Source organism: Geotrypetes seraphini, chromosome 3, assembly GCF_902459505.1.
Source record: "Geotrypetes seraphini chromosome 3, aGeoSer1.1, whole genome shotgun sequence".
NCBI lineage: Eukaryota > Metazoa > Chordata > Amphibia > Gymnophiona > Dermophiidae > Geotrypetes > Geotrypetes seraphini.
Genome location: NC_047086.1, coordinates 82,297,381 through 82,320,721, shown reverse-complemented (window position 1 = coordinate 82,320,721; position 23,341 = coordinate 82,297,381). Strand labels below are relative to the sequence as shown.

The 23,341-nt window shown below is 40.5% G+C and overlaps 1 protein-coding gene across 1 annotated transcript in view; it reads left to right on the top strand.

Annotated features, from left to right (window-relative positions):
- The window catches only part of LOC117356517 (ribonuclease H1-like), a 117,541-nt gene that overhangs the window by 61,350 nt on the left and 32,850 nt on the right, over positions 1-23,341 (top strand). Inside the window, exon 6 of the mRNA XM_033935803.1 lies at positions 1,841-1,925. Coding sequence (XP_033791694.1) covers positions 1,841-1,925 — 85 coding nt within the window. The remainder of the gene's footprint in view (positions 1-1,840; positions 1,926-23,341) is intronic.

The following is a 23,341-nucleotide window of genomic DNA, read 5'->3' as shown; positions in this document are numbered from 1 at the left end:
GTATGTTGTCTTGCTGGTCACCTCAAAGAGATTTCCTGCAAATTCCACTTTCCTGTATGGTGGCGGCAGCCAGACACAGCATGATCTGGTAGCTCATTCCACAGTCTCTAGCGAAGGGGACCCCGCTCCAGATTGATTCATGGGTTGTCCTGACGACAGATGCCAATTTGTTTGTTGGGGGGGGGGCATTGGGCTCCATCTCAGTGGAAGTGGTCTGTCAACAGGCTGGAACTACGAGCTATTATTCATCTGGTGCTGCACTGACTGCAGCCTTTGCTAGAGGGCAAAGCAGTTGGTCTTCTCCAACTGTGCCACTGCAGTGGTCTATATCAACAGGCAGGGAGGCACCAGGAGTGCTCCGCTCCAGCAGGAGGTGTAAGCTGTGTTCTTTTGGGCAGAAACACTCCTACAGGCGATCTCTGCTGTGCAAGTGGCTGGAGTGAACAATAATCAAGTGGATTATCTCAACAGAGAGAGCAGAGGCTGGTTGTTTTTTGGCAGACAGGAGGAGGAGATGTGCTAGCAATTGCTTTTCTGAGCAAGCGCCAGGCACTGTTCCTCCCTTCTTTTACTGTTGATTTTCTGCACATATATGCATATAATTTGCTTTCTGTTGTGCTAAGAATCACCAGTAAAACAAAAATCACTCCCACCATGGTATTTTTTTTACCTTGGTGTCAGAACTTAGAGAATCTGGCCCCTAATCTCTTTCTACTATTTACTCCTTTTTCACCACCCACAACAAATTCTCTGTATATGCTCAGCTTCTGTTCTCCAATCAGCCAATGTTCCCAACAAGTTGCTGCATACTTTCCATCCATCCAGTCAGTCATCCAGCCCATTCTGCTGCAGTCAATCAGCCTATCTGCCCTCTCCCACAAGCAGCAATTTAGCCTGTGCCATCTTCAAGCAAGCAGTTCACCACTTGAACAGCCTGCCTGCTCCCCTGAAACAGATAACCAGCTTATTCCTCCATCTACCAACCAAACGAGTTTAAAACCAGTTCACCAACCACAGCAAACTGTTGATTGCTAGCATGGTTCAACTGCTGCAGTTTTGCTGCAGCACATCAGAATAGCTGATGTGATAACACTGCAAAGCAGTCATGTTCTATGCTGTGTGTGTGTAGTGTGGCAATGAACTCACCTTTATGAGAGTAGAACAAGAGTATATAAACTTGGAAGGCTGAAACACACTAACCATACATGGATCAGCCCTGAAGGAATACTGCAGCTGTAGAGCAACTAACTGCTGAGGAGCCCAGTGGCTTTTGCTTTCCTTTATTTTGGTGACTGACTAGCTCAATTTTTCAGGAAAAGAGAATTCTACTCAAACTCTCTGCATTGTGCAGTATTCCCCCAGGAGAAGACTCAAAAAACACTAACTTCATTGTTAATACAGATGGCAGTAAGCATAAGACCTTCCATACTGGGTCAGACCAGTGGTCCATCCAGCCCAGTATCCTGCTTCCACAGTGGCCAGTTCAGGTCACAGGCAACTGGCAAAACCCCAAATAGTATCAACATTCCAATCCCTGGGCGAGCCATAGCTTCCCCTATGTCTGTCTCAATAGCAAATTATAGACTTTTACTCCAAGAACTAATCCAACCCATTTTTAAAACCAGATGCATTAAACTGCTGTTACCACATCCTCTGGCAATACATTCCAGAGATTAACTACTCTCTTGAGTGAAAAATTATTTCCTCATTTGTATATTGGCTTTTAGTTAGGGAGCTACCTAGAAAAGATGGGAACTGCATCTCTTATACCCTCCCCCTTTTAAAAAAAAAACTTCTGGTGTCATTTCATAACTGTTGACCAGTCTATTACTTTCTTTAGGCAGCTTGCAGAGCAATAAAACAGGCGAAGAGTGAGAATGTCAACAAACTGGTTCTTTGTACAGATAGCATGTTTACCATTAATGGTAAGTTATTGCTCATGATCTGTACATAAATGTGTAAAATTCTGTACATAACATAGAAAGTGTGTGCAAAGACTAGAAAGGTGGTTATTAAGAAAAATATTTTCTAAATACAGTATATTATCCCAGGACAAGCAGGCAGCATATTTTCACAGATGGGTGACATTGACTGAGCCCAGGTACAAACGGTGCAAAAGTGTACTGTCACTTCTTTAGAAGTTGGGTTTGGGGGGCGTGGCTTGGCGCGCGCGATACATGGACGTGTGATCGTGTCGCTCCGTTCCCCAGGCAGCAATTTATAAAATAATATACCTGATACCGAAGAAATTTCAAGTTTTTCTTGTGCCAGGAGATATATGAGTATGGCGAGCACAAGACAGGGAAAGATCGATTAAGCTTTCGCAAACGCTGGCACGGCAAAGCGCCTCAAACAGGATATGGTGGCCGCAGCTAAAGCCCCGCTTCCGGATGAAGAGGAAAGAAATAATGGCGGAACTGAAAAAAATCTCAAAACAAATTCAAAAAAATGCGGAAAGCATAAGTGAAGTGAAAGAAGAGGTTTTAAATATAAACAGGCAATTGGAGGCAGTGAATCAGAAAATAACCGTTTTAGAATCCAGAGTGGAGCAGGTTGAAATGGCTGCAGCACAAACAAAGGAAGATAATAAACTGATCAGAGAACTGCAGAAAAAACTAGTGGACTATGAAAATCGTGGAAGGAGGAAGAATATAAAAATTATTGGTTTGGGAGAAAATTTGGAAGGGGAAAATCCGATACAATTTCTGGAAAATTTACTTCCAAAACTGCTTCAGTTAAACACAAGGTTCCCATTAGAAATCGAACGTGCCCACAGGATTCCTTTCAAACGGTCAGCTGGAAATTCAAAGCCTAGACCTCTGATATTTAAGCTGTTAAGGTTCAGCCAAGCAATGGAAATCTTGAGTCTGGCAAAAGCAGACAGAAATGTAAACTATAAGGGATCTAAGATCATATTTTTGCCAGACTTTGAAAAAGGCACTGTAGCTGTGAGACAGCAATTTTTGCAATTAAGAGCTCAGCTGAAGGAAAAAGGTTAGAAGTACGGGTTATACTACCCGGCAAGAATGAGAATTTCTTTGGGGAACAAATCACTTTATTTTGATGACCCGGAAAAGTTGAAAAACTTCCTTACAAATCCAGAACCTATGTCTATGTGAAAATGGTCAAGAATGAAGAAAGACGTAAGAAGAAAGAAGACAGAAGAAAGAAGTAAGAAGAAGTGAAGCAGATGGACTGTATTAAAAATTCATTTTAGAACCTGCTAATATATGTTAGTTAAATGGAATATTAGGATATATTGGTAAACGGGGATATAATAAAATATTTTAATAAGTAATAGATATGATAGAAATGGATCATTAATTTGCTAAAAACAAATAATGTGGGATAAGTATTAAAATATTAAATATGGGGGATAACATTGAGTTATGAAATTTAATTGAATGATATTAAAGGTAAATGAATTTTTTTGGAGGGTTATTTAAGGTCAATATATTAATGAATTTATAGGTCTGATAATAATAAAATATCTTAATAAGTAATAGATATGAAATAAATGAACAGATATACTTGAAGGGAAATAGAGATATATGAAATTAAATGAATTTGATATGAAATTAGAGATTTTAAGTAAAAGTTTATTTTTTTAAGATTGTAGGGTATGGATGGGGATTATTAATTTACTAATAATAAATATGGTGGGATAATTATTAAAAGATTAAATATAGGGATAAATTGAATTATGAAATTTAATTGAATGCTATTATAGGTAAATGAATTTCTTTGGATGATTATTTTAAGGTCAAGATATTAATTGATAAATAGGTATGATAATATTTGAATTGAATAGATTTTTAATAATATATGAGTTGAAATATTTTTAAAGGTTGTCTGGGGGGAGTGTGGGGTTGCATTTCCTATGTGCGTTACAAGTTTATCCATTTGGAGGGAGGGATAGGGTTGGGGGGAGTATTAATAATTTATTTAGTGATGAATTTGGGGAAGAAAGATGAAGGGAAAGTGAATATGTGGAGGGAAGGGGTGAGGGATTAAGGGATTATTGAATATTTGTTTTAGAGTACATTTGGGAAAGAAGAGAAATGAAAATTTAAAGGATTTACTATTGGAAGTTATGAATGCATGGTTGCCTGATCATTTGATAATAATTATAAAATATGATATTATTAGAATGAAGATATGTGTTAATGATGATTAAGTTTTTTTCATTGAATGTAAATGGCCTCAATCATGTGATTAAGAAAAGGAAAATGTTAGATTTCCTTAAGAAACAGAATTCGGACATATATTTCATACAAGAGACACACTTATCAATTAATGAATCTAGGAATCTGGAAGGGGGGTGGATTTCCAAGTGTTTTTTTGCGCCAGCGAATGGGAAGAAGGCAGGTGTGGCAATATTAATAAGCAAGAAATGTTCAGGAACCTTTCAAATGGTTGCTGCAGATCCCTTGGGAAGGTGGGTACATATCAAAATGAGCATGGGAAATAATACCCTTGATTTGTTTAATTTGTATGCTCCAAATTCTAATCAAATGGAGTTTTTCAAAAAAATACTATTACCACTGGCTGCTTCTAATCTAGTGGTGGCTGGAGATTTCAATGCTGTAATGGATCCGATAATGGATAAGAATCCAAGTAAAATATTAAAATCACTAGGTTTAGATAATTTGGTTCAATCTTGTGATTTAACAGATATATGGCATATTCTTCATTTTAATGATCGGGAATTTTCCTTTTGTTCGCAAGTGCATAATTTGTTTTCAAGAATTGATTATATATTTGTTTCAAATAAAATAGCTCAGAAAGTGAATAAAGCCATCATAGATCCGATAATTTTATCTGATCATGGTGGTGTTTGGATTGAATTACAGTTGGATGAGCAAGTGGAGGTAAAGCCGATTTGGAGGTTCGATAATGCTTTGATTGCAGATCCAAAATTTACTGATGAGTTTAAATCAAAAATGAATGAGTTTTTTCAAATTAATGATTCTGGAGAGGTTAATATAGAAATGGTATGGGATGCTTTTAAAGCAACCATGAGAGGATATATTATTTCATATTCAGCATATGTCAGAAAACAAGCGAAGAGACAATTCTATGATTTGGAAAAAGAAATTAAAATTTTAGAAAAAAAATTAGTGGATAGGTGGGAGCAGAAGACATTGCAAATTTTGTTAAAAGCTAATGCCAAATACAATGAGTTATCTTCAAAGCTTGTTAGAGAGGATTTGTTTTATAAGCAAGCTCAGTATTATGGACATTCAAATAAGGCTGGAAAATTATTAGCAAATTATCTTAAGGCAAAAAAAAGGAGGACAAAAATTGTTATAATAAAAGATGATAAAGGAGATTCAAACACTAAAAATGAGCATATTTTAAAACAGTTTCTTGCTTTTTATAAGGATCTATATTCTTCAGAAAATTATAGAAATAAAGAACAAGATGGTTTAAATTTTTTAAATTTACTTGAGGGTCCAAAAATTCCTGAACATATAAAAGGAAGTTTAGAAGAACCTATATCTCTAAAAGAGTTAGAAGAAGCATTGAAGTCTCTTAGAGTTGGATCCGCTCCAGGTGGTGATGGGTTTACAGTGGAATTTTATAAATCTAATCTAATCTAATCTAAACCTTAAGTTTATATACCGCATCATCTCCATGAGTATGGAGCTCGACACGGTTTACAAGAACTTAAAATAGTAGGTAGAGAGGAAGAAAAAAAAAGGATTACATGAATTTATATGAAGAAGGGGGGGGAAAGGGGGTGAAGGATAGAGTTATAATTTGCTGAAAAGCCAGGTTTTCAGTTGTTTGCGGAATAACTGAAGGGAGCTCAGGTTCCGCAACGGGGAGGTGAGGTCGTTCCAAAGACCTGTGATTTTGAAGAGAAGGGATTTTTCCAGTTTGCCTGCATAGTGGATGCCGCGTAGGGAGGGGAAGGCTAGTTTATACCTTTGGGCAGTTCTGGAGGAGTCGGGACTGGAGGAGTTGAAAGACAGTGGGATAAGAGGAGGGAGGATGCCATGAATGATCTTAAAAGCCAGGCAGGAACATTTGAAATGGATTCTGGGGATTATTGGGAGCCAGTGAAGTTTGGCAAGGAGTGGGGAGGCATGGTCAGATTTGCGTTTTGAGAAGATCAGTTTGGCTGCAGTATTCTGGATTAGTTGGAGTCTTAGAAGACTTTTTTTTGATAGATTTAAGTAGATGGCGTTGCAGTAATCTAGTTTGAAGAGGATGATGGATTGGACAAGGATGGCAAAGTGTTGTTGGCTGAAGTAGGATCTAGCTTTCCTCAGCATGTGGAGGCTGAAAAAGCATGATTTTGCCAAGGAGTTGAGGTGGTCATTGAGGGAGAGGGAGGAATCGATAATGATATCAAGGACCTTGCATGAGAATTCGAGCTGGAGTGTATCGCCTGTGGGTAGTGCGAAAAGGGTGGGCAGGTGTTCGAATTTTGGGCCGAGCCAAAGTAGTTTTGTTTTTGATTCGTTTAGTTTCATCTGTATCGAGAGGGACCAGGCACGGAGTCTCATTATGCAAGCTGTAATGTTTTCGTGGAGGTTTGTGAGGTTCTGGTCAGTCTCAAGGAGGACAAGGATGTCATCTGCGTAAGTGTAGATTGCTTCCAGGGGGGATAGTTGAAAGAGTTTCAGGGATGTTAAAGAGAATAGGGGAAAGGGGTGATCCTTGAGGGACACCGCAAGATGGAGTCCAAGGAGTGGACATGGTGCCATTTGTGTTGACGGTATAGGAGCGGGAGCGTAAGAAGTTTGAGAACCACATTAGGACGGTGGAGTCGATTCCAATCTCGGAAAGTTGGTAAAGTAGTATGTCGTGGTGGACGACATCAAAAGCAGCAGAAAGATCGAATTGTAATAGGACAGCAAATTTGTTACGTGAGTGTAGTTGTTGTACCTTTGAAATTAGGGAAACTAGGAGGGATTCAGTGCTAAAGCTGGGTCTGAAGCCATGTTGGTAGGGGTGAAGAATGGAGAATCTCTCGAGATAGGAAGAGAGCTGGGCAGCAACTATGGTTTCTAGAAGTTTGGTAAGTAGAGGGATATTTGCTATGGGACGGTAGTTTGATGGTAAGGAAGGGTCAAGATCGGCTTTTTTCAGAATAGGTGACAAGGCAATGTGGCCCATTTTTGTGGAGAACAAGCCTGATAGTAGAGCAGAGTTAATAAGTCTCGTAAGGGAGGAGATGGCCTGTGCAGGAATGTTTTCATAGAGGTGGGATGGGAAGGGATCTAAGATGCATTTGCAGGATTTCAGTCTGAGACAGAGTTTAGAGATCTGGGGTTCAGATATGGGTTTAAATGTCGTTCAGGATCTATCCGCTGGGATAGGGTTTGAGCCATTTGGAGGAAGAGAATTGTAAGAGACTGCTGAGGGGAAAGAACTCCTTATGGTGGAAATCTTTTCATTGAAAAATTTGGCTAAGTCGTTTGCGGATGGAGGGGAGAGGTGGAGTCGTTTTTTGAGGTTAAGTTTTGCCAGATGTGGAACAGAGTACTATTTTGATTTTTTGATCTGGTGATTTTATCTCCATAGAAGTTCTTTCTTGCTTTTTTTAGCATTGTGTTATAGTACTTGATGTTGTCTCACCAGGATTGTTTGTCTGAGGGGGATTTCGATTTTTTCCATTTCCGTTCCAGGGCTCGACATTTCTGTTTTAGTTCCCTGTGGTATGGAAGGTACCAGGGGGCTTTGTGGGAGTGGGAGATAGATTTTGTAGATAAAGGGGCCAGAGCGAGGTAGGTAGTCCCAGAAAGGGTAACCCAATTATGCCAGTTGGACTCTGGGTCTGCGTGTTTAGGAGAAGGGGGAAGTTGGTTAAGAAATTGGGTCCAGAACAATTCGCTCGTGATTTTTTTGCGGTAGGTGATAGATTTTGTGGGCCGGGGTGGAGTACCTAGATGAGACATGAAGATAGGGAGGCAGAAAGAGCCTAGAAGGTGGTCAGACCATGGGACAAGGTCCCAGCGGGCCTCTCCGGCAGAAATTTTTTGCTCAGTCAGGTCGAGGAAGCTAATGATGTCTAGTGTATGTCCTTTATCGTGGGTAGGTGTGGGTGAAGGAGTGGTGAAGCCTAGGGAGGTAAGGAAGTCTTTGAATTCAGTTGTGTCCTTGCTGGTGTTATCGTCAAGGTGGAGGTTAATATCTCCTATGATCAGTAGTCTCTGGAATTTTAGGAAGGCTTTTGTTGTAGTCTCTAGGACAAGTTCTGAGGATTTATTCCAGGGGATAGGAGGGCGGTAAAGAAGCAAGATGCCTAGTGGGTGGGGGTGGAGTTCGTCGTTAACTGAAGCTAGTAAGAATTCTAGAGAGGTATGGCTGCCCTTTTCGAGGAGCTGAACATTGAAGAATGATTTGTAAAGCAGAGCCAGGCCTCCTCCTTTCCAGTTGATTCTGGGTGAGAAGAGGCCATAGTAGCCAGGGGGGCAGAGTTCGTTTTGTGTGAAAGTATCATCTTTTCCGATCCATGATTCTGTGATGCACACAAAACCCGGATCGGAGTCATCGAGTAGGTCTTTTATTATTTGGGTCTTGTTGCAGACTGATCTGGCATTACAGTAGAGTGTGGGGACAGGGGTGAGAGAGACAGAGGTGAAGTTGGGTAGGTTGGCTGGAGGGACAGGCTTTAAGGAGGAGTGGTTTCTTCCTCTGTGTTTTTTGTAGTAATGAGTTCTAGTGTGTACTAGTGTGGGGATTCTGAGGCCTGGGCAGGTGTTGTTTGAGATTGTGGAGTCGGGGAGGTTGGGGGGGAGGGATTTTTGGCAGTGGGAAGTATTGGTGAAAGAGCAGAGAAGTAGAAGGAGGAGCCAGGAGGGTGGCTTCATGGTGGGAGCAAGGAAAGATAGAGAGGGTTTGGGCAGAGCTTGTCAGGCAGGAGGTAGGAGAGATTAGTGCTGCTAGTAAGATGCAGGCTGAGGAGGGGGTAGGCTGTATAAGAGGTAGTAGTGATGGGCAGAGCAGGCTAAGAAAGTGGTGGTAGAACTAGACATGTGATGACATGCGATTTCAAAATACTCTTTTACCATATCTGTTAAATTTGTATAAATATCAACTAACTAATGGTTGTATTAAAGGTACTATAGCAGATTCAGTGGTTATTGTTTTACCAAAACCAAACAGAGATCCTACTTTGGTATCAAACTATAGGCCTATTTCATTAATAAATGTAGATGGGAAAATTCTTGCTAAAATAATGGCGTTAAGATTGGCAAAAGCTCTCCCATACATTAAAGACACTCATCAAACAGGATTTGTTGCAAGGAGACATTCTTCACATAATACTAGGTTGGCGTTTCATACTTTAAATTTAACAAAAACAGTAAAAGATCCGACGTTTATGGTCTCTCTAGATGCAGAAAAGGTCTTTGACAGGGTAGAATGGAATTTCATGTATCAGGCATTGGATTGGTTTGGGGTGGGATCTGGGTTCATTCAAATGATTCAAACGCTGTATAGTTCCTCTGGTGCAAGATTATATATTAATAATAGTTTATCAGATAGATTTGACTTGCGGAGGGGGGTTAGGCAGGGTTGTCCCTTATCTCCTTTGCTTTTTGATGTTGTTCTGGAGCCCTTGTTAATTGCTATTAATCAAGCAAAGAGGATACAGGGTATTCCCTATTCAAACTGGGAATATAAACTTTCTGCTTATGCAGATGATATTTTACTTTATTTGAGGAATCCGGAGACCACCATACCATGCCTACTTGAATTGATAGAAAGATTTGGAAAATTCTCAGGATATAAGATAATTGGAGTAAGTCTGAAGTTTTACCGCTCAATATTCATTGTGTCAAAGGATTATTTGATTCATTTGATTTTGTATGGGAGGATGAGGGACTAAAATATTTAGGTATATTAATTAAAAATAATGTTGATGATACAGTAAAGGAAAATGAAAAACTTTTACTTAAAAAAGTCACAGAGATGTGTGAAAAATGGAATCCATTGCATATATCATGGTGGGGGAGAGTTCAAACTATTAAAATGATGATATTGCCTGTAGTTTGCTATCAAATGAGTATGATACCAGTTTTTTTTCAGGGATCATTCTATAAAAAGTTAAATGGTATTCTTACGAAATTTGTTTGGTTGGGTAAAAGACCAAGAATTGCTTTAGTATCTTTACAAAGATCAATTATGGAGGGAGGGGTAAATTTTCTAAATTTTTATAGGTATCATCAAGCCTATATTCTACGTCAGGGTATGTATTGGATCCTCCCAGAGCTCATGGAGAATGTCCCAGATTGGTTATATTTGGAATGGCGGCTCCTGTTTCCTTTTCATTTGGTTCATTTGCTTAGTATAAAAATACCTAGAAGATATAGAGAAGATAAAATATTTGTTGACACATGGAAAACATTAAGGTATGTTAGTAACATGTCACCTATTCCAATTGCTAAATCTTTACACCAATCCATTTGGGTAAACTCCAAGATCAAAATTGGCGGAGCGCAAATCGTTTGGAAGCAATGGATTATTGGGGGTATTCGTACCTTGAATGATGTTATATTAAATGGATCGCTGCTTAGTTTTTCACAATTGCAACACAAATTTGGTCTGAATAAAAATCAAAGTTTTAAATGGTTGCAATTGAAGCAGGCTATTCAGGAGGGGTTCCCTGAATGGAAGACACTTAATAATCAATATAGTTTAGAATTCCTTTGCTTTCAGGCGGATTTCTTGGGTCACCAAGCCGCAAAGTGGTATAAATTATTAAGTGAATATTTGAATAAAGAAAACTGGGTTGAGGGATATTGGAGCATTGAGATAAAACACCAAATTTCGGCATCTCAATGGCCACGAATTTGGTTTTGGAGAATAAAATCAACAATGTCGGCATCTATGAGACAAACATGGTTGTTTTTGTTGCATAGAGTGTTTTGGACCCCAATTAGTTTACAGAAAGTAGATAATTCTAGATCTAATAGATGTTGGCATTGTAAGCAAGAAGCAGGGACGTTAGATCATTTAATTTTTTTTCTGTCCTTGCATAAATGTATTCTGGAAGTCAATCTGGCCCCAAATTAATTTGCTATTAGAAAATCATGTAGCCCTGTCCTATAATACAAATTTATTTGGCACTTCAATGAGATATAAAAGTCAAATTTCAGGATCCAATAATAAATTATTATTAATATTAACAGGAGTTGCCATCCAGCACATAACCAGGAATTGGAAAGATTATACAAGTTTGAATTTTACGTTTTGGTGGAATACAGTGTGTTATATATATAGAGAGAGAATGGAAAAAGCTATTGCATTACAGAATGGGAATTATAAGAATTTTAAAAAGATATGGGGGCCATTAATGGAATATTCAAATGATTTGGCACCTTTACAAGATTGATTGAATATATAATGAAAGAATTAGAATATGATAATGATTGAAATATAGAAATGGGAGGGGATGGGGTGGGATATTTTACAACTTGATAAGATATATGGGTAAGAATTATTATTATTATTATTATTATTATTAGGTTCTTATATCCCGCCATACCCAGAGAGTTCTAGGCGGTTTACATTCGTTACATTAGGATCCGGTCTGAACCCGGATTTACAAAAATTTTATCGGAATTGCAGGTAGCGCGGAAGGAGTCACAGGTTTATCGTAGTTGGGTTAGAGGATAAAATGGAGGGAGTGGGAAATCAGAAGAGGGGGGGGAGAGGGAGGTGGGGGTGGGGGGGGTTGGAGTGTATGCGGGGAGTAAGGACTAAGGGTCTTGTTCGCGGAAGAGGTGTGTTTTGAGAAGTTTTCTGAAGTCTAGGTAGGTCGGGGCCTCTAGCATCATTTGGGCTAGCCAAGGGTTCAGCTTGGCCGCCTGGAAGGCGAAAGTTTTGTCGATGAATCTTTTGAGCTGGCATGATTTTATGGAGGGGAAGGTAAACAACTGGATTCTGCGGGATTTCTTGTTGGTGCAATGCATATTGAAATGTGGGGAGAGGTATTTTGGTGAGAGACCAAATACTGTCTTGTAACAGATGCAGGCGAACTTGAAGAGGACTCGGGAATCGAAGGGTAGCCAGTGCAGTTGGTGGTAGAAGGGGGTGATGTGTTCCCATTTGTTCAGGCCGAAAATGAGGCGGACAGCTGTGTTTTGAATCAGTTTTAGTCTTCTGGTGATTTTCTTTGTGGAGCTTAGGTAAATGATATTGCAGTAATCCAGTATGCTGAGGATAGAGGATTGAACTAATAGTCGAAATGCAGTGTCATCGAAATATTTCTTTATGGTACGGAGTTTCCAGAGTGCTGAAAGGCCTTTCTTGACAATGAGGTCGGTGTGGTTTTCTAGGGATAGATGTTTGTCAAGCGTGACTCCTAGTATTTTTAATGTTTGTTCGAGTGGGAAAACCAATCCTTTCACCTGGATTGTGGTGTCTTTGATTTTGTCTTTGGGGGTGGCTAGAAAGAATTTTGTTTTGTCTGGGTTGAGCTTTAGTTTGAAGGAGAGCATCCAGAGTTCTATCTGGCTGAGTATGCTAGTTATGTAGTTGAGAAGATCCTGGGATAGACTGGTTAGAGGGATGACAATTGTGATGTCATCTGCATAGATGAAGAATTTTAGCTTAAGTTTGTGAAGGAGGTTACTGAGGGAGGCGAGGTAGATATTGAACAGGGTGGGGGATAAGGGGGAGCCTTGTGGTACACCGCAGGAGTTCACCCAGCTGTAGGAGAAGTCCTTTTTGTGTACCCTGTAGGATCTGTTTCGTAGGAACCCTTGGAACCAGCTGAGTACCCGGTCTGAGATTCCAATGTGGGCCAAGCATTCCAGGAGAATAGTGTGGTCAACTAGGTCAAACGCACTGCTTAGATCAAATTGTAAGATCAGGGCGCTGGTGCCCCGACTGAAGAGTATGTGCAGGTGGTCTAGTAAGGAGGCGATGATGGTCTCTGTGCTGTGGTCCGTGCGGAAGCCCGATTGATTGTCGCTTAGGATATTGAATTTTTCCAGGTATGCGGAGAGTTCTGCTTTTACTGCCCCTTCCGCGATTTTGGTGAATAGTGGTATGTTAGCTATTGGTCTGTAATTGGAAGGTGCGTTGGAAGAGTCCTTTATGCTTTTTATGATTGGGGTTATTAAGATATGTCCTTGTTCTGGAGGGAAGTTTCCTGCGGATAGTAGGGAGTTGACCCATAGTAGCATGTTTGCTTTGAAGTAGATCGGAGCCGTTTTCATCACATTTGGGGGGCAAGTATCTAGTTTGCAGAAGGATTTGGTGTATTTGTTATAATATTTGTTGAAGGTTTTCCAGTCGATTGTGGTAAATTGGTTCCAGTTTAGGTCGGATCTAGACCCTTGGTCTGGTTTAGCTATGTCGATGTCAGGGAGGATGGGAAAGAGCTCCAGTGGGTTGGTCTTGGTGGGTAGTGCTGATCTTAGTTTTAGGATCTTGGAGTTGAAGAAATCCGCTAGGGTGTTGGCGGTTAGTGTTGAGTCTTCCTGGTTGTTAGTGAGTGTTTCAATGTTGTAAAGGTTATTGTACAAGTGATTGTGTATAATATATTGTATAAAATTGTAAACTTGTTGATTGATGGAAAAATGAATAAAGAAGTTAAAAAAAAAAAAAGTTGGTTTTTTTTAAATATTCTTTATTCATTTTTACATCTTACATCAAGTGTATAAATAATTGACATTTGAAATTGAATACATCACTTGAATTTCTATCATTTTAAACTTAATACATAAAATTTTATCCCTTCCCACCCACCCCTCCTATAACATATGTAATCAAATATATCACATAAATATTCTTTTTTATCTAAACAATTAATAAACTTCAGATTTCCCCAGATTTCCCCATCCCATCCCTCATTTGCTAATGTACTTACAATGGAAAATGGTATCTATTCATTACAATAATTTGTCAATGGCCCCCAGATCTCTTTAAATTTATTATTTCCTTTTTGTATAGCTATTGTTCTTTCCATTTTGTAACTATGACATGAGTTCCACCAAAAACTATAATTGAGCCTTCTCCAATTTTTCCAATTACTTGTTATATGTTGTATGACGACCCCTGTCATAATAAAAGCCTGTTATTTTTTGACAAAATTTGGCTCTTTGATCTCATTGACATACCAAATAGAATTGTATCGTACGATAATGCCACAGGATTCTCTAATAAACAGTTTATTTGGCTCCAAATTGATTTCCAAAAGGCCAAGACGAAGGGACAATAGAATAATAAGTGATCTAGAGTTCCTGCTTCAAGATGACAATGCCAGCATCTATCAGACTTAGAGCTATCTAACTTTTGCAATCGAACTGGGGTCCAAAATGCTCTGTGTAAGAGAAAAAAAAACAAGTTTATCTCATAGATGCGGACACTGTACATCTCATTCTCCAAGACCAAATTCGTGGCCATTGAGAAGCAGAAATTCTTTAGAAGTTTTAAGACCACTCGTATAGCGTGACTGCCTTCCCACCCTACATCGGCACGCAGGACCATCAGTTTTTAGTCTTCCACAGAGCTAAGATGATGTGTTTGGAGTGTCTCCAAGTGTGCATTTTTTTCTACCCTTTTTTTCTTGCCTTACCAGTTTTTGTGTTTTTTTTTTCATTATTTTATTTTAGTATTTTCATTTCAATTTTCTTCAAATATTTTATTTTCTGTTTTTCGAGGCCTTCGAGCCCCTGTCTACCTCTTAGCAGGCCAGTGGCTTCAATCATTTTTCGGACTCCACTTTACTCAATGTCCGGTACAATTCAGTCCTTCAATCTTGCTCTGTCTATTTTTCCATCAATGTCCAAGCCTTCCAGCAGGTTTCAAAAGTGTTCTCGGTGCAACAAGGCCATCTCCATCACTGACCGGCACAGCTGGTACCTTCAGTATCTTGGTCCTGAGCACCGGGTCGATTCTTGTCTCCGCTGTTCTACTCTTCAGAAACGTTCTATGAAAGCTAGGCTTTTGGAGTTCTCCACTGAAGCCTAAAAATCATTCCATGGAGGCATCGGCACTGTGCTCGGCATCAGTTCTGGTACCACTGACTTCTCTTCCTAAAAGTGCTAAGAAGCGTTCTCATACTTCACCTTCCATTCATACATTGTGTTTTCTCAAGCATCGAGTAAGTCCATGCATGTCAAATGCCAATGCAAGAAGTTGAGGTCTCCTCCTCTGCAGTTAGTGTCTCAGAGGTGTACCTCATCATTGAGGTCCCCAACGCCTCGATGCACTGCAGCACTGACTATACCGATAACATCTTCAGCACCAGTGCATTCCTTAAAAGAGCAAATCAGCTGCTTCAAAGGGAGTTGGCACTTACATTGCAAGCGCAAGCAGCCCCTGTTCTTTCCTCGGCTCCATCGGTACTGTCCCAGCCCAGTACTGAACCTTCAAAACCTCCATAGGCATCACAGTTGTTCTCACTGTTGGATCGGTACAACAACACTGATAGTTCTTCCAGGCACCACAGTCGTAGGTCTTTTCATCGATGTCAGTCTAAATCAGTGGTTCTCAAACCTGTCCTGGGGGACCCCCAGCCAGTCAGGTTTTCAAGATATCCCTAATGAATATGCATGAGAGAGATTTGCATACCTGTCACTTCCATTATATGTTTAAACATCAGTAGATACCTCTTCTTTTACCTGTGGCACCTAGAAAGATAAGACTCCCTTATAGAGTTCAGGTATGTCCAAGGTTTGACAAACCTCAACTTTAACACTACTCTCTCTTAATTTTTGAAAGGGCAACTACAACTAACTAAATGTTGCTACAGTAGATGTCTCTAGCGATGTCACTCCAGATATCAGCTCAGATTTGATCACATTATGATTGCTGTTTCCCAGAGGACCCAACACATTATCTCCCGTACTATCCCCTGCATTCCTCTAAGGACCAAATCTAAAATAGCTCCCCCTCTTGTCAGTTCATGAACCGGTTGCTCCCCAAGAAGCAGTCATTTGTGACATCTAGGAATTTTACTATGTTGGGATAATTGAAATCATGAATTCAGTAAATCTATATGTGCTTAGGCTGTGTGATAAAGGAGACTGGAGCCCCGAGTCCTTACTAGATAGGGTCCAAGACTTCCAAAATTGATTCATAAATTAGGCGATCCAATAACGAAAAAAAGTCTGAAACTCAAAATTACAAAGTGGAGAAAGACCTCAGTCTTCATGGGTCTAAAAAAACTCCACTTAATTATTATTTATTCTTTTTCACTTTCAAGTTCAGATATTAAGTTTCTCTTTTTCAAATGTTCTTATAAATTTTCTCCATATATTGTCAGTAAATAGACAAGACAGTCTTTATATGCCTCCAATCTCAGATAGTTTCATTCGGGGCTACAATTTCTACTCTCAGAAATCACAATTGAAACATAGCAGTGACATTGTAACAAGAAAGCAAAGAAACACTAAGCTGCACTGCCGGATTATCTGGGCTGCAGTGTTTTCATGACCCACTTTAAAGCCTTTCAAGCCACTTGCCTCGGCTTACTTTTTTCCGGAGTCCATGCAGCTGTTACCCAATAGGGAAATCCCTGTTTCGCCAAAATAGTCTGCATCAGGAGTTTAATTTTTGTTTTTTGTTTTTTGCTATATGCCGCCAGTCTTGAATAATACTTCTTCTTGCCCAATCATTTTTTTTTTTTTTTTAAGTATACTGGCGTGGCCCGAGTGACCAGCGGAGACCTAGTGTGACCCGAGGTGACCTTCCGGGTAGTCTGGTTACTTCCAATCGTCCTGTTACTGTAACAGGACGATCGGAAGTAACCAGACTACCCGGAAGGACCAGAGAGACCCAAAGCATCCAATCAACAGGCTCCAATGCCTACCTCAATCCAGCCAAGGATATATCGATGAGGAAGATGTTTCACTTGTTTAACCTCGATGCTCTCCTCAACTCGCACTCCCAGTTACACCAAGGAGAGAGTACTTTGAGGAATCTGATATTTCCCCACTCAAGTCAGATTTCTCTGCAGATGAATCCTGTTGTATACCTTCTGATCTTTCCCCATTTCCTTCACACCAAATATCCCCACCTGAAAGCCTCTTTTACTGGCTTCATCCAGCAAAGAAGACATGCATTACCTATAAAAAATGGAGAGAGAAGAGGAACTTTGTTTTGAGCTCTTTGAGTTCCTTGACTTTGAGACTCAAACAGATGAATGCATAAAATACCTTTACACAGAGTCATGAAGCATGCATTATCCCAGGATAAGCAGGCAGCATATTCTCGCATACGGGTGATTTCAACCACGGAGCCCCGATGCAGACAGCTTCACAAGCAGATTTGCTTGAAGAACTTTTAGAAAATTTGCAACTGCCGCACCGCACATGTGCGAGTGACTTCCCGCCTGACGTAGGGCGCGCGTCTCCTCAGTTCTAAGTTTTCCGCGGAACTGAAAAGCCCTCGTTTCAAGGCTCTGCGCGAGAGTTAGTTCTACTCGTGCCTTCTCTCACCGCAGCTCATGTATTTTTTCTTTATTTACCGGGTCCCTGTGTTGCAAGTGCTTTAAAAAAAAAAGTATTTGTTTAATTTTTTCGGTCATGTCACGACGAGGCGTGTTCTGCGGCCTCAGCCTGTGGGCTTTGATTTAGCCACGGCCGTGTTTCATTCCATGTCACGGCCAGTAAGAGGATTTAAGAAGTGTAGCCGGTGTCAACACGCGATCTCCATCACTGACTCACATAAATGGTGTGTGCAGTGTTTAGGACATGATCATCGTCCGGAGTTGTGTGCCCGCTGTGCCCTTAAAAGCCTTCGAGTTCAGATTGAAAAAATCTTTGGGGGTATGGATCTTTCTTCAACTAAAGTCTCGATCCCGATTGTGACCTTGACTCCGTTGACTTCTGTGGGGTCCAAAGCTTCAACCTCAATCTCACTAAAAACTTCCTCAATGGGGAAGTCCTCATCCTCGGGGAAGTCAGCTAAATCCTCTCCAGAGGAGCCGTTATCCTCAGTGTCTCCATCAGGTAAGCTACCCAAGCCAACCCCTCAGGAGTCACAGGCCTTTTCAACAGCAACCCTGGTGGATCCGGTCGCTTCGAGACTTCCCAGGAAGCATGTATCAAAATAGACACAACATTCTTCCTCGAGGTCGTCTTCCTCAGAGTTCATAGCCACACCAATTGTACCAGCTCCAGTGGTCTCGGTGCCGGCTTAGCAGAATATGTTGGAAACTATTCTGCATCAGGAGTTGGTAACATGCTTGCCAAATTGACTCCTGCCTTCACCCTGCTTCCTGCAGTCCAGCCTGAGCACTCAGCAGTATTACAAGGAGCTGAGTCCTTATCAGTGCCTCGACTTCAATCTCCAGCCTCCAGTGCTACCTCTACACATAAGGCATTGCCTTCTTCAAGGCACAGGAAGAGGACTCCTCGACGTTCCTCATCGAGGCTGGATTCGACTCGATCATAGGCTTGTGATTTGAGACATAGTTCCTCTGCACATCATTTATCGAGACATTCATCGAGGCCCAGGTCCTCTTCTCGAGACAGACCTCGTTTATCGAAGCATCAATACTCTTCGAGACCACCAACTTCTTTAATAAGGAAACCTATTGTGGAGCCTCAGCATTCTCGCTAGTCGAGTCCTCCTCCTGTGAGGTTTTCTTCACCAGCTGGTTCTTCAAAACGAAAACGTTCTGCTTCTCCCACTCATTCTAGAAGTGGGTTTTCATCTTCATGTCTGCCTATGGATTCAAACCTGTGGTACCAATATTCCAGAGAGGCTTCACCTTCTTTCTCTGCTGTAAAAGGTACCTTGAGAGGTTCTTGTTCACCTTCACCTCAACAAGGTCACTCCTCTTCTGATTCAGTGTCTTTTACGAAGTTTCTATGCCAAATGAGTAAAAATCTCATTATGACTTTGGAGTCTGATTCAAAATACTCTAGAAGAACTGGGAATGCCTAATCCTCCTAGGGATTCTTTAAAATTACCCATGAATGGCATTCTTTCTCAAACTTTCAAAAGGAATCTTGATACACCATATTCCATTCCTGCTGTGCCAGCAAAGCTGGAATCTCGATATAAAATGGTTCATTGTAAGGGATTTGAGAAGTCTCAACTATCACATCAATCTCTTCTAGTGGAATCTTTTTTTAAAAAGAACCAATCCTGCCAAAGTTTATGCCACTGTCCCTCCTGGCCAAGAGGGAAGGACCATGGACAAGTTTGGCTGTCGGCTGTATCAAAATTTGATGATGACAAATCAAATTTTAATTATAACTTTGTCTTCACATCTTATCTGAAGCACTGGGTCAACGCCATGTCTACTTTCTTCAAGTATCTTCCTCGCCATTTTTTTTTCCAATTCTTTTATTATTTTTCAAAACTTACAATAAGTGTAGCAATATTTTATAACATTTTCTATTCAATATCACACTTAATATTCTGTTGATATACATACATTTCAAATTACCCCCCTCCCTTTCTTAACAATCATATTATAAAGTCACTAGTGTTTAAGCCCGTTAGATTAACGGGTGCTAGAATGGATGTGCAGATTTAACATTTAAAAAAATTTTAGTAAAAACTTTCCTTGAGATCTTTAATAATCTTTATAAGGTATATATATATTTTTTTAAGTTTTTATATTTGTATTATTTGTTGTTGCATGTTGTGGACTTAACAAAGTATTTGCTGTTTTATTTTTTCAGCAGATCTGTGTTCTACTGGGGCATATAGGTGTAATTTTAAAATCCAAAGTGTGAAAAATGTCTTATTTTTTTGATATCCATATCTCCTGAAACAATGTAAATGTTAGTATTTTATTCAAAAATGCTCTTCACTCCCCAACTATGCATACAAACATGTACACCAAAGCCTCAATTATCTAAAACGTTCATCAATTGAACATAAGTCATACTTCCCAGACAACATAAGAAACCGCAAGTAACTCAAGGGTGTAAATGAATGCTTGGTGTTCAGATGCTTCTCTGTTTGGTGGTTATATTATATTGTGCATGTGCAGATATGCAGTGTAAAACTGAGCATGTGTAGTTAAAGGTTTTATTATTATTTTTAATATTAAAATAAGATTGTTAATATTAAGATAATTTAATTTTTTTTTTAATGTTGTATATCTATAAAATGTTCTTATAGACAATATTCCTTGTGAAGATTCTGTTTGAGTTAGGTAATAGTTTTTCTAGTTGAGGGCCGTCTACAACTGTCATCAGAATGTCTGAAAAACTTCTAACTCTATAAAAAGCTACATATAAATGGCCATGGCTGAATACTGGTTCTTGTAAGTAAATGCTCACTTTTTCTAAAGTTTGCCCCTGAGCTTTATTGATTGTCATGGCAAAGGCTAATGTGACTGGAAATTGTCGCCTTCGTAATGTAAAGGGCAAATAAGTGGATGTTGGTGCCAAATCAATGCGTGGAATAAAAACTAATTCTCCTTTTGCTGAACTGGTTATTACTTGAGCAATGATGAGGTTGTTTTTTAAGTCATTAATGATAAGACTGGTACCATTGCACAATCCTCTTTTAGTATTTAGATTTCTAAGTAGCATAATGATTGCTCCTTTTTTAAGGTTGAGTTTATGTTTTGGCATACCTGTTGGAGTTAGTTCATTGAGGAACTCTATGGGATAGTTTTGTGTGTCTTCCTGAGTGGAGTCATCAATTGAGGTGTAGCTGAGATATGTTACAGCAGTGTTCTTCAACCTTTTTACACCCGTGGACCGGCAGAAATAAAATAATTATTTTGTGGACCGGCAAACTACTAGGACTAAAATTTAAAAACCCTGTTTACGCCCCATCTCCGCAAGCTCGGTCCCCGCAAACCATCTGATCCCATCTGCACAAGCCGCAATTATGATTTTATATTGAACGTATTTTATTAAAGTATAAAAAGAAACAATATTCTGAACAATTGTGATTTTATAAATACAAATATACAGAGCACGGGCCAGCAAAAACCCTGTCTCCCCACCCCTTCACATATATCCCCTCTACTATCAAGAAAACTGAACAAGCCAAGTTATTATAGAATGCTACATAGAAATATCATGCTAACAGAATACTGCAGTCCCCAGTTATGTCTCTAGCAGGATATATATTTCAAATCTGATATAGTCTAATGACAAAATAGAAATAAAATTATTTTTTTCTACCTTTTGTTGTCTCTGGTTTCTGCTTTCATCTTCTTTTCACTCTTTTCCTTCCAGCATCTGCCCGTTCCATCCAATGTCTGCCCTCTCCCCCTTCCATATGTATCTGACTTCTTTCTATGCCCCTCTTCCCTGTCCATCCAGCTTGTTCCTCCTGTCTCCTTTTTACATCATTCATTCCAGCTTCACTGCCTTCTTCATTTTTATCTCTCCTACACCAGATCTAGCATCTTTATCCCTCTCTCATTTCTCTGCTGACCCCCTTTCCAACATCAATGTCTCTCTACTTTCTCAATCCTCTCTCTCCCCTTTCCCTCATCTGATCTCTCCATTCCACCCTGACCCCCCTTCCCCTCCTGTAATCTCCCTGCCAGCTGTTTCCTTCCTTTTTTTCTTTCTCCCTTCCCTCCTTCCTTTTTTTCCTTCTCCCTTCCCTCCTCCCTCTATCCAACATTAACTCTCTTCCCATCCCTTTCCCTCCTCTCCTCCCAGCAGCATCTCTCCTTCTCCCTTCCTTCCTCCCTCTATCCAACATTAACTCTCTTCCCATCCCTTTCCCTCCTCCCCTCCCAGCAGCATCTCTCCTTCTAACTCTCTCCAAGTCCAGTAACAGCTCTCCCTTTATCCAGCAGCTTCCCTGCCTCCTACAGTGGCTGTGTCCCCTTCCAGCAGCTCTCAGTACTTGCCTGCAGGAAGTTGCCGGTAAATCACTGCCCTGGAAAGATCCCTTTCCCTCCTCCCCTCCCAGCAGCATCTCTCCTTCTTCTCCCTTCCCTCCTCCCTCTATCCAACATTAACTCTCTTCCCATCCCTTTCCCTCCTCCCCTTCCAGCAGCATCTCTCCTTCTTCTCCCTTCTCTCCTCCCTCTATCCATCATTAACTCTCTTTTCTTCCCATCCCTTTCCCTCCTCCCCTCCCAGCAGCATCTCTCCTTCTAACTCTCTCCAAGTCCAGTAACAGCTCTCCCTTTATCCAGCAGCTTCCCTGCCTCCTACAGTGACTGTCTCCCCTTCCAGCAGCTCTCAGTACTTGCCTGCAGGAAGTTGCCGGTAAATTACTGCCCTGGCAAGTAGGAGAGCTGGTGGGAGGGGAGGAAGTCACTGTGAAGGCTCCCCAGGATCTTGCTCGCACACGCTGACCATCTCCCTCCACCTGCACCAGTATCTGCAGCTCTCTCCATTCTACTTGTAATTTCCCCGCGGCCTTCTTCAGCAACTCGGCAGGGGCAGTGATCAAGACAGGCTGCCGACGTCGGGACCTTCACTCTCTGAGTCCCGCCTATTTTGTTTCAACTTCCTGTTTCCGAACAGGCGAGACTCAGAGAGGGAAGGCCCCAACGTTGGCAGACTGTCTTAATCGCCTGAGGCTGGGAGGGACATTAGTGAGCAGGAACCGCAGTCGGCAGGAAATTTAACTGCCAACTTGATCTCGCCGGCCCTGTGCGGACCGGCAGAAATTTTCTGTGGACCGGCACCGGTCCGCAGACTGGTGGTTGAAGAACTGTGTGTTACAGTCTGTCCTTCTAAAATGTTGAGTACCTCTTCATTTATGATGTTGACATCAGAGTTTCTTGGGCAAAGTATAGATTTTTTTTGTTAATTTTGGAATATCTGTAATATTAATTTTTTCTCCAAAAAAGTCTTTGATGATATTTTCTGTGGTTAAAATTTGAGAAGGGATTTCAATAATGTCATCAGACAAGCCGTCAATGTGTGGCGTATCACCATTACCAACTTTGATGAGCCAAATGCTGAAATCAGTATCTAATGATCGAATATTGTTTTTAAGGGTGAGGACTTTGAATTTGGGCCAAAGGTTGTTATTCTTTATACATGCCTCTACAATTTTTGTTTGGTCACCATGAGGCACCACGGGAAATGTTTGATGGAAATCTCCACCAAGTAAGAGAACTTTTCATCCAAAGTGTTTGTTGTTATCCATTATTTCTTGTAGAAGTTTGTCAACCACTGTAAGAGCTATAGAGGGGGCCATAGTACATTCGTCCCAAATGATTAGTTTAGCGGATCGTAAATTGTCAGCATCAGTAGAATTTATATGCATATTTGATATTGAGTTTTCAAGTATAGGCACGGGTAATTTGAATTGGGAGTGGTATGTTCTCCCACCCTTAAGAAGATTTGCTGCTATACCTGTGGAGGCTACAGGGAGTGCAATGTTACCTTGTGCTTGAAATGTGTAGAGAAGTGTTGTGTAAAGGTAGGTTTTACCACTACCTCATGGGCCATCCAAGAAGAAACAACGGTGGGAGAGG